The 14,817-nt window shown below is 38.1% G+C and overlaps 1 protein-coding gene across 1 annotated transcript in view; it reads right to left on the bottom strand.

Moving 5' to 3' along the window:
- The window catches only part of LOC131226008 (UPF0481 protein At3g47200-like), a 31,413-nt gene extending 21,890 nt beyond the window's left edge, over window positions 1-9,523 (bottom strand). The window contains exon 1 of the mRNA XM_058221645.1: window positions 9,221-9,523. Coding sequence (XP_058077628.1) covers window positions 9,221-9,523 — 303 coding nt within the window. The remainder of the gene's footprint in view (window positions 1-9,220) is intronic.
- Window positions 9,524-14,817: the final 5,294 nt, after the last annotated feature.

The raw sequence follows: 14,817 nt of genomic DNA, 5'->3' as shown, positions 1-14,817 counted from the left end.
CTAGGTTGCCTATGCCGGATTTGCAAGATTCCATATTCCATCAGACCGACCATTGAAAGTCCGTTTTATTTCTGTTTTAACTATAAATAATAAGTTTTAATTCGATCATAACTTTTAATCCTACGAGTTTTAGGAGTCATGCTGAACATGAAAAGGGCTTAGAAAAATTACAAGAATAATATGATTAGGCCAAATTGGGCATTTACTATTTTTTGGCTAAAATCCATGAAGTCTAGTAGAATCACGACCGTTTATAAATATTAGTCACATTTTTAGGGAGTTGGACTTTAAGTCTGAAACTCCATCCTAGGTTTAAATTCACTATTTAAAGGATTATAATATCATTTTCTTTAATCATCAATAAATTTATTTCGAATTAGTAAAAATTATTTCTATTTTCATCCATCGTGGATTCGAGGAATGCCTATAAGGAATTCAAAGAAGCTTCGTGGATTCAGATTAGTTATCTTTGAGGAAGACAATGGTCGACCTCATTAAGTCCTTTCCTGTGTCAATTGGTATTAGAGTGAGGACTCCTCTAGGACTGATGACAACTAACAATGGAATGGATTAAAATCATTTGGATAGTGATTGAGCGATTCGTTATCTATTGAGAAAAATGTAAGCTTTCCATAGAGAGAATCAGTTGACCATGTAAGGGTTGTAGGCAACCCTCAACCGTATTCGAATGCGCTAATTCCGCCCCGAGCCAAAGGTGATGCTTAGCCGCCCGTGGTCGCTATACGGCATAACTACAATTTCCTTAGAACATTTTTGGATGTGAATCTTAGAGCTACCCTAGATGAGTCGAGCTCCAGTGACGAGGATATCGGGGGCGACGTTGCTCGACGACCAGTCCATAGAGACGATTGACTAGATCATGCTGAAATAGGACTATTTAGGGAAGGCTAAACTTTTCAATTTTAATGGTTTATTGTGTATAGAAGATTTCATCGATTGGTTAGCTGAAGTAGAATAATATTTTAATTATATGAACGTGCTAGAACATAAAAAAGTGAAATTAGTAGCATTCAAATTAAAATCCAGTGCTTGTGCATGGTAGGAGCAATTACAATTCTCACGTGTCCGACAGAATAAGGAGCCCATCTAATTAGCCACAAATAAGACGCCCTCTCTGATCATGATTCCACCATAATGATTACGAACAGCTATTGATCCAGCAATACCAAAATTATCAACAGGGGAATCGAATTGTTACAGATTATACTGAAAAATTATAGTAGTTGGCAATGTGGAATGACTTGTCAGAGACCGAATCATAGAAGGTATCATGATTCATAGGCAGTTTATGATCGACAATTCAATATCGAGTTCAAATGCAACCGGTCGAGACCATAGATAAAGTAGTTCAGTTGGTAAGTAGGATAGAAACGCAACTTTCAAGAATTCTTACTCGGCTTTATCCTTTGACTTGGCACCTCATGACAAGTCTCACGCAGGATTCAATGTTGTCCAAAGGAAAGGAACTGATAAGAGGATGCCCTCAACCTCCTACAATCGCAAGCCATGACACGGTGGGCGGTCCATTTAGGTCTCAATCTATTTGAAATTATTTGAAATATTTCTGTTTTCATTCAACATGAATTCAGGGAATCTCTATAAGGAGTTCAGAGAAGCTCTCCGGATTCGGATTAATTATCCCCAAGGAAGACGGTGATCGGCCTTGTCATGTCCTTACCCGCGTCAACATGTGTGAGACCTCACCTTTCCATTAGGTGAGCTACACTATTTAGATCTTCTGATATAAAAATCAGGCCATTGCACACCTCATGTGCGCGACAACGTATCAAAACAAATAAGCGGCTAGATAAATATTTTAATTATCAATTTACTTTAAACCTTTTGGCTCATATGAACAGTGAAATTGTCTGATTTTCTAGGCAGGATGGTCTAAGCATTGTTTTCAACCGTATAGAAAGATCAGATGTCACACACGCACGTGTTTTATATTTGCATGTGCCCCGTGTAGATGCAATCGGCTATAAACGTGGATGTTTACGGCTCTACAGTCTACACGCTTGTGGAATTGGCAAACCTCAACGAAGGGAAGAAGCTATTCACGTGATTCAGTGGTGATTCGGTGGCCACACATACCCACATCACACAGATGTGAGAGTTCTGGACCATTTGTCACGTACGTATGGGCGCACAATGAACATGCAGTACTGGCAAAATTTGGGCTGGTTCGTTCATCAGGTGGGCCACACGTGATTGAGAAACAAATGGACGATTATGAAAGGAGATGTCTATATTTGGCCTGCCTGTTGAGCGGAGGAGATTGTTTCCTGGGCCATGGCTATGTTTAGTGTGGGCCTCTCCTGATGAATGCACCGGATGTTGCAGGTGCACGTTGGGTTGACGCCCCTGCTGCAAATTGCTTTTTCCATCGGTTCCCATTTCATGAGACGAAAAAAGTGCTCATGGCACGTTATCAATTAATGCAAAATTCTTTACAATGTAATGTAATCTTGACGTTTCAGAAGTAGCACTGACTCTAAATAAACTTCCGTTAAACATACAAATTCGTTTTAAGGTAGGTCACGTGAGTCACATTTCGATGATTTTTTAACGTTTCAATGAAGCACGTTCCATGGGTGACACATTCCATTATATATGTTATTAACGAGAGAAAGCAAAAGAACAGACCTTTTCCTGCGTTTTAAGGCGTTGCAGCTACATTTTATGGATGGAACTTACCTTCTCTTTTTTTCTTTTTCTTTTTTAGCCCAAAGCAGACTTCGGCATCCAATGATGCTTGGATGCTAAGGCATGAAAAAGTAAGATGAGGCATGAACGAATAGGATCTAGTTTTGTGTGAGTTGCACCTCATGTTCATCCGGCACGTGTCGTGCTTATGGGGCATGCATGTGGTGATGGTTGGATGACTGGAACCGTCCATCATTTGGGATTTATGGTGGGTGATCTATAATCTTAGATTGATGATGAATGGACGATCATATAGTCCGTCAAAAAGAAAGTTTTAGCTCCTGATAGGCACTCCTCGGCTGACTCGATTGTCCTCCACTCTCTTCGAATCCCATCCGCTGCTCCCAAGTCGCTGGATAATCCAACCATAGTCAAGTGGTCGAAGCCTCCCCCTGTTTGGCTGAAGCTTAATGTAGATGGCTCTTCTAGGGGCAACCCGGGGGAGAGTGGTGGTGGTGGAATTTGCAGGGACCGTCATGGGAAAACCATCTTTGCTTTTCACAGATCTTACGGCCAATCTACTAACATGGTAGCCGAGATGCAGGCCATGCTTGATGGCTTAACTTTATGCTACAAACTGGGCCTGCCTAACATTATGGTTGAGTCTGACTCCAAAATTCTGGCGAATGCGACTGACGATCCCCATGCTACTTGCTCCTGGAACATCTGGTATATGCTAGGTGCTATTCAGCAACTACGCGGGAGACTCAACACCAGATTCAATCACATTTTTAAGGAAGCGAATTCGGCGGCTGATTCCTTGGCAAGACGGGCTAGCAACGGTAGCCCAAACAGAATTTATGATTCATGGTTGGCTTTGCCTAGGCTAGTGAGGGGCACCATGGTTTTAGATAACGCAGGCATTGGGTCCATCAGATTTCCATGATCAGGATCCCGGCTAGGTTTTATTTATTTATTTTATCCTTATTGCTTTACACGAGAAGTGAGGCCCGAAACCTTTTTGTCGGGGCCCACTTGACATACTGTACAATCTTTAGTTGAACCTATGAATTGTGGCTCAGTCCTACTTTTTTCACAAAAAAAAAAAAAAAAAAAGAAGAAGAAGAAGAAGAAGAAAGTTTTGGACGATTTATATTTAGCTCCTCATTTCAATGATAAAGATCATCCCTTGTTGTAAATGTAGATTTTAATAAAAAAAATTATTATATAATATATATAAAAAATGTTTGAAAATATCTTTTCATAGGTTTTTGGGAATAGTCCCATGTTTGAAAAGGAGGAGAAAATTTTTTGGTTTAAATGAGAATAGTGGAGTATTATAATATTTGCTCACCTTGTTCAAGGAGTATGGAGGCTGCATGTACGCAGTGGAACACCCACGCACGGGCTCGGTCTCGGGCATGGGATTGGTGCGAGGGCGTGGACATGCGAGACAATGTGGCTGTAAAGGCGCTAGTGGCGGTGCACCGCATGCAGTAACCATTACACTACATGCACAATAGCTAGAAACTGCCAATAACGGCTAGTTTCTCCAATAGCTAGAAAATGATTAAATGAGATTTATTTTCCTGAACCATAATCCCAACCACCATAGCCTATATAAAGAGGGTCTGGATAGGTTTCCAATCCATCTCAACATACTCCAGTAGAACTATACGAACCATATCCACTCCTCTCCTACAGACTAGAAATTACAGCAACAAAGCAAGGTTCATCTGAACCATTGCCTGAAGATCAGACTAGCAGTATAGTCTAGAACAGTTCATCTGAACCATTAGGCTAAAAGACAGACCAGTGCAGTGGTCTAATTCACAATTCTTCTTCTCTCTCTTTTTTTGGAATTTTCCTTTTGTTTTTGCCAGATACCATGTAAGAGTTCCATAAGTAGGCCTTCGTTTTTGCTGAACGCAGACCCACGCCAAGCTTGTCCTATCCTAGAATCAATTTATCTGTAACCTTTTCAGCATACTCAATTTACTTGAGTAGGGGCAAATAACGCTTTAAGGACAATGTTTTATACGTGCTTCAGCCCGTCCTTATATCAGATTGAATTTAGATTTGTCGGTTTCTATATTTTACAGAAAATTATTATTTCTATATAATTCTCAACATCCCTTAGTTATGAATTTTCAACTATTGCCTATCTAAAATAGTGCCGAAAGGTTGAATGGTTTTGATTAACCAACTATCGCTACATGTGGGGCCCATTGGGTGACACATGTGATGAGTCTTGAGTCCAGATCGACTTGGGCCAGAGTACTTTTAAGGGATGCAAGGTGAAGGAGAAAGGGAACAAAAGAAGTAAATGAAGGGAAGAAGGAATTCTCATTTGTCGCTTTAGTCCGTTTTGCTTTCGTAGCTACTCATGATCCAACGTGTGGCCTACAACTGGGCCTCACATGTTGAGTGGTCTCGTGATAGGAACTATCCACTCTGATCAGTACACTCTTATTGTACTGAGTAAACTCTGTTAAGCCCATTGTGAATTCATGTGGTTTATCCATGCCGTCCATCCGTTTTTCCAGATCATTTTAGGGGTTGAGCAAAAAATTGAAGTATATCAAAAGCTCAAGTAGACCATAACCAAAGGAAACAGTGAAATTATTGATTTCCACCTTTGAAACATTTCTAACGCCCCCACTAATGTTTATTTGTCATCCAAATTGTTCGTGAGATCACACAAACATGGATGAAGGGAAAACACAAATATCATCTTAATCTAAATCTTCTGGGAGCCCCAAGAACTTTTCAACAGTAGACTTCAATTCACACTAGGTGGTGTCATCCACTTGATCTTTGGATATGAATAATTTTTTGTTTAAAGCCCTAGAATTATATGATAAAACGGATGGACGGAGTTGATAGAAAGCATAAATGACGGTGGGCACCACAAAATTTACTTAGTACGCAATTCGCTTCCATCCACTCCATGTGATTGATGATAATATATATTGGTGACTTAGGGATGTACATGATGAGGTCTATCACAGTCTTTCTCAAGAGGATAATTATTCCAAATTGTGGGAGCTTCTCTAGACTCACAAAAATTACATGACAATCGCAAATCTAGGAAGAAGTTTCATAATCAAACTCCAACTCAATTCCATAAAAATGTGACTTATTATAAATAATAAACTTAACATTTATAGACAATCATTATTTCTACCGGACTTCATGGTTTTCGGTCAAAAATAATAAGTGCCTATTTGGCCTAACAATGTTATTCTCCTAATTTTTTTAAAGCCCTTTTCATGGCCGGGGTGACTCCTAAAGCTCAAAGGATCAAGAATTATTATCCAACTAAAACTTACTATAAATGGTAAAAACGAAATTAAAATGGACTTTCAACCGTCGTCATCTGATGGAAGCTTGCAAATTCGATGTGGTCAACCCAGTAAAGCAGGCTTAGATGGCTAAAGTAGCTTCTCCTACTCAAAATCATATATGATAAGTCAAATAACTCATACCCGTTTGCGAGATATGCTTAATTTAGAGTTTTGACAATCATAATCACTTCTGCCTCCGATTAGGCCTTCTCTAGTCCATCTTAGACATCAAAGTGTCCGCGACCCACTCAACATCACATATCATGTGCACGAGTTTGAGACTAGGCCATATGCACTTTAAAAAGGATTGAGGGAGAGAAGGTAGAGGGAACAAAGGATGCAATTGCTTATTCCACGCGCTGGTGGGAGCCGTACACATGCACATGACATGTGTCGTAGTATGACACATGTGAGGTGAGCTACACTGTTTAGATCTTCTAGCATAAAAATCAGGTCATTTCACACCTAATGTGAGCTACAACGTATCAAAACAAATAAGCGGCTAAAAATATATATATTTCAACTGTCAATTTACTTTGTACCTTTCGGCCCACCTGAAGGGTGAAACAGTTTAATTTTCTGGGCAGATGATCTAGCATTCTTTTTCAACCTTATAGAAGGCTGAGATGTCACATTCATGCTAATTCATATTTTCATGTGCGCCTATATGGATGTAATCAGCTCTGTACGTGAATGTTTACAGCTCTACGTACAGTCATAAGTACGCCTGTGAAAGTAGCAAACCTCAGCGTAGGGAAGAAGCTTCTTTTTTTTTTTTTTTTTTCTCGTTTTTCGGAAGGAAGAAGCTATACACGTGATTCAGGGGTGATTCGGCAGTCAAATATGCCCACGTCACATAAATGTGAGAATTCTGGGCCATTCCATCACGTATGGGCGCACTATGAACATGCAATGGCCTGAATTTGGGCTGGTTCGCTCATCAGGTGGACCACACGTGATTGAGAAAAAATGAACGGTTGTGAAAGAAATTCAAGCATGCACACAAAGGCACACCATTGTGAAGTTGTGGGGTCCACCATGATGTCCCTATGGGTTGGATTAACAACTTGCGTGGTGGGGCTCACCATCAGTGAACTTCGGGAGCAAAAATTTAAATGGGCAAGTACAAGAACGAGTTGTTACACTCAAGTCCATTGATTTTTTAGATTTAGCTGGGCCATTTTGACATGTTAGCCAAAGAAGGCCGAGGAGCTACCTTTCGGTCCATGACTTTCTTGGAATTGGAAAACCTGGGGTGTTTTTATGTCTTTCATGGTGGTTCAAGAATTAAGAATCTTTTAGGCTTTGGGTTTTTTTTTTTATTAATTTTTTTTTTTAATTTTAATTTTTAAAGGTCTTTCATGGTGGGCCCCGAAGAGCTACTGATTAGCTGCCCAAACATAAGGTTTTATCTCCTTAATTTTTCATGTATCAGGGCCATCTCTCTTCCACAAAAGTGGTAAGGTTTGTCGGCATTGAACCGGACGAAATTTTTATTACTAAGGATGTCAATGGGCTGGGCTCAGGCCCAGTCAGGGAGAATCAAAATTGTCAATTAGCTTGGCTCGAACAATTCAAAATTGAGCTAAAGCGCCCTAGCCCAGTGACCGCCCTAATTATAACAGTTGATTTATTTTTTTTAATCGGCCCACCTTACCATTATCTAAATTCTGTTAGGAAAAGGATGGATTTTATATATATATATATATATATATATATATATATATATATATATATATATATATTAGTTTTTACATAATAATGTTAGTTTTTTTTTTTTTTTTTTTAAATTTAAATTTTTATGTTGATTTTAGTCTCAAGTTGAAAAGAGAATTTTAAGAGGATGTCTTTATAGTAGAATCTTTCACTTGTTTATATCGGAAATCAAAGGTATGTCATGAGATCAACATCGCATGCGCATGAGCTGCAGTCGTGGTGGTGGTGAGGCGTGGTAGATGTGTCTTTAACTTGATCACATTTGTTTTCTCTACAACGATCAAGGAGTACTTTCATACCGCGCTCACTCATATAGCGTATGTTCGCATGCCACAATGTGTCGATGTGGACTCCGCTCACTCGATATAGTATTTTTGATCAATCTGTAAAGATTTTTGCTTCTTTATGTCTTTATAATAGTGAATGCCCCTTTCAAAACCTTTAGAACACCTTTATAACTGGTCAACTTGCACTCGAGTGCATATAGAGCTCCTATAGACATCATAATATTCTTCTTCAAATCTATAACATACCTCACGTCAATCAAAGTACACTCCACCCATTAAACATTATTACGCGAACCAAACTAATTCTTATCATCTTGCAGGCATAATCATTACTCATAAGAACTAGGCCACGATCATATTCACTATATGTGATGAACTAAATCTCATGAGGACACATATGGTACAATGCCCTTATATCCAAAATATACTCTCGATAAAAGTAATTGATCTTAGAACTAACAACATGTCACAATCATCCGTTCCTTCACCTGGTTCCCTTGAATTAGCTTCCCTCAGTGAATCATTTGATTTCTCTTCCTAATTTTTGGGATATTAACAGTCCTTCTTCATATGTCCCACCTCTAACAATTCCAATACTTCAACTTGCCTTTGCCTTTCGACTTGGTCTAAATCATGACTTTGCCTATTATCACTCATATGATTTTTCCTTAGTAAAAAATGCATCTGTAGAAGTACATTCGCATATGCTCTCTATTCTCAACCACTTCAATTGAAGGGTTGAGATAACGGTATCAACGTCCAAGGTATATATCCTTACCATAAGACTTTGTCTTCTTCATCGATCTTCACATTCACACTATAAGTTTGCAAACTAATTTCCTAAAGACAGTTTTTTTCTCTTTTTTTTTTTAGAATTGGAGTATTATATCATTGAAATGGAACCATGTATAGAAACCACAACCGCTTTCGAGCTACCCGAGGGAAAAAAAAGCTTGGGGAAAGCCTATCATGTAGAACCTAAAAAGAATAAAACTATGACTCTGACTATGGCCGGACTTAGGTGGACACGTGCTCTTCCCTAAGGCTACTAAGGCCCACTTTGTCCAGAAAGATTAGTCCCCTAATTTGGGGAGGAAGGTCAGATGGGTCCTTAGTAAGATAGAAGAGTTGCTGCTCTGACCCTGTTCGGGCTAAACCATCCGCTAGACCGTTCCCTTCCCTCAGGACATGGGAAAAACTAACCAGGCCACCGACACTTAGTTTATCAATCGTCTGTGTCCAATACATCCAACTCCAGCTCGACTTGAGATACCCATTTAGGAGTCTCACCACTAATATGAAATCTGATTCTACATCTACATTGACGAAACCCATAGCCCTACAATCGGCAAGGCTGTTATAGACTGCTCGAGTGTTGGAATCGAACCCGTAGGCCGCTGTGAAAGTGAAGAGGAAATCGCCAGTAGCCCCTTTGCAAATGCCCCCTTTGTAAACTAATTTCTTAAAGACATTGACATGCTTAAAGAGATTCGACCCTTCCTCCATCTTTACAGTATAGATCTGCCTCTCTAGATGTAGATGATTAGAGAGTGATTTCATTATGTAGATACTCTCCAACCTCGTCCATAATCTTGCAGTAGTCGTCTCATCAATAACATTGGAAATGACTTGATTGACCAAGCACAATTGAATTATATTAATCGCCCTCTAATCAAGTTCATCCTAATCATCTTTCTTCACCAATTCAGAATGTTTCTCTTTTCCAATGAGTGCGTGTTGTAACCCTTGGTGAATTAGGAGGGCTTTTATCTTAAACCTCCATATATAGTTTTAAATTATTTTTACCCGTGACTTCTCTCTCTCAAACTTTGCATTTGATCCCCTCAATATCAAGTTTTCATATTCAATTTGATAGCCCAACATATGCTCTGATATCATTTGTTGGACAATAAAACCCCTTAATGGGCACAGATAGAATTAAACAAGCAATAGAGAACGAAAAAAACGATCAACTACAGAGAATACAAAGATTTTTTTTTACATGGAATGCCCTTGTAGGAAAAAACCACGATACGAAGCGACGAACAATCCACTATAATAAGAATATTAACAAGAAACGAAACAACTTATAGATGAAGCTCTAGCTTCTCCCTTCAAAACCCTTGCTTAAACGTTCTGCTCTCTAACTCTAATAAAGAGATTACAAGGTATTTACACACCCCGTACCTGATCTAAAACTAATCCCACACGCATTAAGTCCGATCAAATCATGAGACTTTCAGTCGGATTTGATTGAATCATAGTGCAAACTTTTGATCGAATCGAAAATAGTTAAAATAATATAGCGAGCAACAGGTCGAAACCTGAATTTTTAGTCGTACTGATTAAAAGTTTGATTAGACAGAAACATGGCTTCTTTTATAGAATATATCTAGGCACTTGATCAATAAGGAACAACTTAAGAAGAAATTCAAAATAGAGGATGTTGAAAGAAAAAAAAAATTAGTAAGTAGATATATTAATTTTAACATGTCAAATAATAAATTTATAGTAGATTGAGTGCATGATTTACAGATGATAGCCTATGAAATCTCATCCAAAAGTATGGCAATTGGTGAGGCTTTCCAAGCTGCTTTAATTATTGAAAAACTTCAGTAATCTTGAAAGGAATATAAGAACTCTCTCAACCACAAGAGAAAAGAGGTAAGCCTAAATGACCTTATCCTCCACAAATAGATTAAGGAATAGGAAAGAAATTGTAATAAACATTTCCTAGAATTGGAATTTATAACAAAGACTCATCTTATTTAGAGTAATTAGAAAGGTCAAGATAATTAAAAGTCGACCACCAAAGGAAAAGCACCTACATTTCCAAAGAATAAGAAAATAAATAAAAATAATAAGAAAAGTGAAGGTTTCTATGTATACGAAAAATTGGTCACTTTACCAACGAATGTCGTTTCCACAAAGATTACAAGAATGAGAAAATCCATAGACATGTTGCTAAGGAATTTGTGGGAATCATCATCAAAGCACTCATTGCTTATAACCAAATAAATTGTGGATTAATTCAGAGGTTACCAATCACCTATGCTACGGCTGAACCACCTTTTCCTCCTAGAAGAAGGTAGAGGATGAGAAACATTTTCATATAGAATTTGTCCAAGGCAAAGATCATTACTAAGAGAAAGGTGAGCTGGAAGCTTAATTCCGGTGATGTATTAACTCTTCTAATATTTTACATATACCGGACCTTCGGAAGAATCTTGTCTCTGACTCTATACTCAACAAGAATGAGTTTAAGTTAAAATTTTAAATCTAGAAAATGTATAATCTCCAAGAAAGCTACTTTTGTTGAAAAATGCTATATATGTATGTGATGGCTTGTTTAAGTTTAGTGTTTTGAATGAGAATTATACTAGTTCTTCTGATGACTTCATTAAGGCTTTTAATGTGTGGCATACTAAATTAAGACATGTGAATTATCATTCTCTTGAAAATATGATTAATATAGGGCTTATTCAGATAGTTTTTTTTTTTTTTATTAATCAAACTTCTTTCATTTCATCTATATAAGAAATGTACAGAAGGAGGCCTATCCGGACTTCCCTGCTAGAGCCTTTCCTAGGGGAAGCCCATAAATAAATAAATAAATAAATAAAAGTCTCAAAGACTATATAAAACAACCAATCCCCTATCTAGACTTTCTATATGATCCCTAATGGCACCCAACCCTACTTTGTCAAGGAAAATTAAACCCCTGGTGGTTGTGGGGAGGTCCACAACCTTCGTAACCATGAAGTTAGTTTGAAGATCACTACCCAGACGAGCCAAGCTATCCGCTGGGGCATTCCCTTCTCTAAGGATGTGGACAAAAACAACGAGGCCCGAATGATTCAATTTCTCAAACCTATTTAACCAGGGCTTCCAAAACCAGGACAATTGGGAGCTTCCATTTAGCATATCCGCCACGAATTTAGAGTCAATTTCCACCTCCACCTTATCCATCCCAAGGGAACGGCACAGGGATAGCCCGTCCCATACTGCCCTCAATTCTGCTCTATTGTTTGAGCCCACCCCGTAGCCCACCAAGAAGGCAAAGAGGAAGGAACCCTTGTCGTCTCTGCATAGGCCCCCGCTAGAGAGTCTGGGGTTACCTCGAGAAAATCCGTCGATGTTAAGCGTAGCCCATCCTACTAGCGGGGAGGTCCACTTCACTAGCTAGAAACGGCGCTGCCCCTAATCTAACGTCTTGTTCGACCTCAGCAAACTACCGCTGCCCCTGTTAGGTGGCCTGCTCAGGTCGCTGATTTGCGTGGACATCCACCATGAGATGCAGCCTATTATGACGAAGATGGAGACAACAATACCCTCGAAACGGACAGCATTCCGTGCTTTCTAGATTTTCCAGAGGATAACCGCTGGGACCAGCTTGCGCAGGACGATCAGGCTTGCTTATTCGTATAGTTAAAATGAAAAGTCAAATAAGTGTGAAATCTATGTACAATCTAAACACTGAAAGAAACCATTCAAGCGAGTTAAAAGAAACATCTAAGTCATGAATTTGATTCACAATAATATATGTGACCTAAAAAATACGGTAACTAATGGAGGAAAGAAAAATTTCACGACCTTATTTAATAAAAAATTTAAATATGCAAAGATATCTTTTATAATTAGGAATAAAGATATAGAAAAAGATAAATTCATGGCATATGTAAATGAAGTGGAGAACCAATTAAAAAAGATAGTAAAGTTTTTAAGATTTGTTAAAAGAAAATAATATCTTTCTCATGACTTCACATCATATTGTGAACCAAAATGGATTGTATAAGAGATAATTGTTCCATATTCACCCCAAAAAAATGACGTAACTAAAAGAAAAAATAGAACTCTAATGAATATAGTAAATGTTACATGCATTATCTAGTTCTACTTTGCCCTTTAACCTATGGGGAGAAGCTCTCTATACTACATGTCATATTCTCAACTGTGTACTTCACAAGCACTCAGATAAATTCCTTTATGAACTATGAAAGAATAAAGCTCTAAATCTAGGGTATTTTAAAATAGGTGATTGCTTACCTAAGGTAGGTCTACCATTCTCCAAGAAAATAAAATTAAGTGACAAAACCCTTGATTGTGCATTTATTAGGTATATACAAAATTGCAAGGAATATAAATTCTTGATGTTGAAGTCTTATAACCATATTAATATCAACTTCATTATAGAATTCTTAAATGTTGAATTCTTTAAAAATATATTTCCAACTAGATTTAAAGTTATCTCTTTCATATAAGTGCATACTCAGCTATAAGGATTGATATAGTAAATAACACAGTAGATGGGCCCATGAAACCTAGGAGTAAGGGGGCTAGAATAAATGCTAGCTTTAGGCCGGACTTCTACACCTTTCTAATAGATGATGATCTTATCACATATGGTGAGGCAATGAGCTCTCATAATGAGACTTTTTGGAAAGAAGCTATTAATTATTACATTGATTTTATCTTACACAATTACACTAGAGTTACCTCCAGGTAGCAAATCCATAGGTTATATAAACAGATGTTTAAGAACCAGAATTAAAATGAGAATATCAAATAAATATGGAGGATCACTCACCTTGGAGAGGAAGGAACCCGAGATTTCTTCTTCTTCTTTTTTCCCTTTACTCTCTCTCTCTCTCTCTCTCTCTCTCTATATGCACACGCGCGTGATGTAGGACGTGGCACAAATACATTCCTAGCATGGTTGGATCAAAAGAAGCTGTGAACCGTAATTGACCATAACTTTTGATCCGGGTATCATTACGAGGTGCATAACTGATCAATTTTTACTATAACGAATCATTCAGGGTGAACTGACCCACAAAGTGGGTATGGAAATGCCTACCGTTGAAACCTCCCTAGGGTCTATCATGATGTTTACATACTATTTAAACTGTTTGTAAGTTCATTCCTATTGGGGTGAACTAAAAATACAAAAATATTAGCTTGATCAGAAAACTTTTATAGCCCCACAAATGTTTCAATGGTAGACGCTCAATCCTCAATGTTTCCTTTCGTGCAACCCAGTTGAGTTTTTTATCCACCTCTTTTTTAGGGCATTTCCTAATATGACCCAGTAAAACGAATGGATGGGGTGGATTTCTCACAAATATCATGGTGGGCCAACATATGTTCCCATGCTGGAAACCTGCAAAGGAAATCTAGGTCCGCTCTAAATGTGGATGTTTACGTCTCTACTGTTCTCTATTGTTTATACGCATGAGAAATGAGCAAACCTAAACAATGAAAGGAGCTATTCATGAGATTCAATGATGATTCTATGGTCACACATGCCCACATCACACAAGTAAGAGTTCTTGGCCATTCAACATGTACGGGTGTGTAATGAACATGCAATGGCCGAAATTCGACCCATTTGCTCATCAAGTGGCCTACATGATATTGTGAAAAAATGATCATTATGAAAGAAATGTAAACACTCCCACAAAGGCACACCATTTTGAAGTTATGTGTAGGGCCTATTGATTGAGTGCCCTTAATCCTGTATTAATCTTATGCTAAAGTAGTGTTTTTTTTATTCGGTTGTCAGAGGTGTTGATTTGATCAAAATAATCCTGAGAATTTCATATTACACAATGATATTTTGGAACTTTTCAATTCAATTGACAGAGGTATCGATTCAATTGATAAATGTGTCGATGACTGTCGAGTCGATCGACAGAGCGCGCAAGTTTTGCATAAGTACAAGTTTTGTTTTCTAATCTTGTAAGGGAGTATATAAGTGATCTCCTAATCACGATTAGGGTAGTGTAGAACGAGAAAGCACG

This window comes from Magnolia sinica, chromosome 14, assembly GCF_029962835.1.
Source record: "Magnolia sinica isolate HGM2019 chromosome 14, MsV1, whole genome shotgun sequence".
NCBI classification, from domain to species: Eukaryota; Viridiplantae; Streptophyta; class Magnoliopsida; order Magnoliales; family Magnoliaceae; genus Magnolia; species Magnolia sinica.
This window is presented reverse-complemented; position numbering and strand designations above follow the sequence as displayed.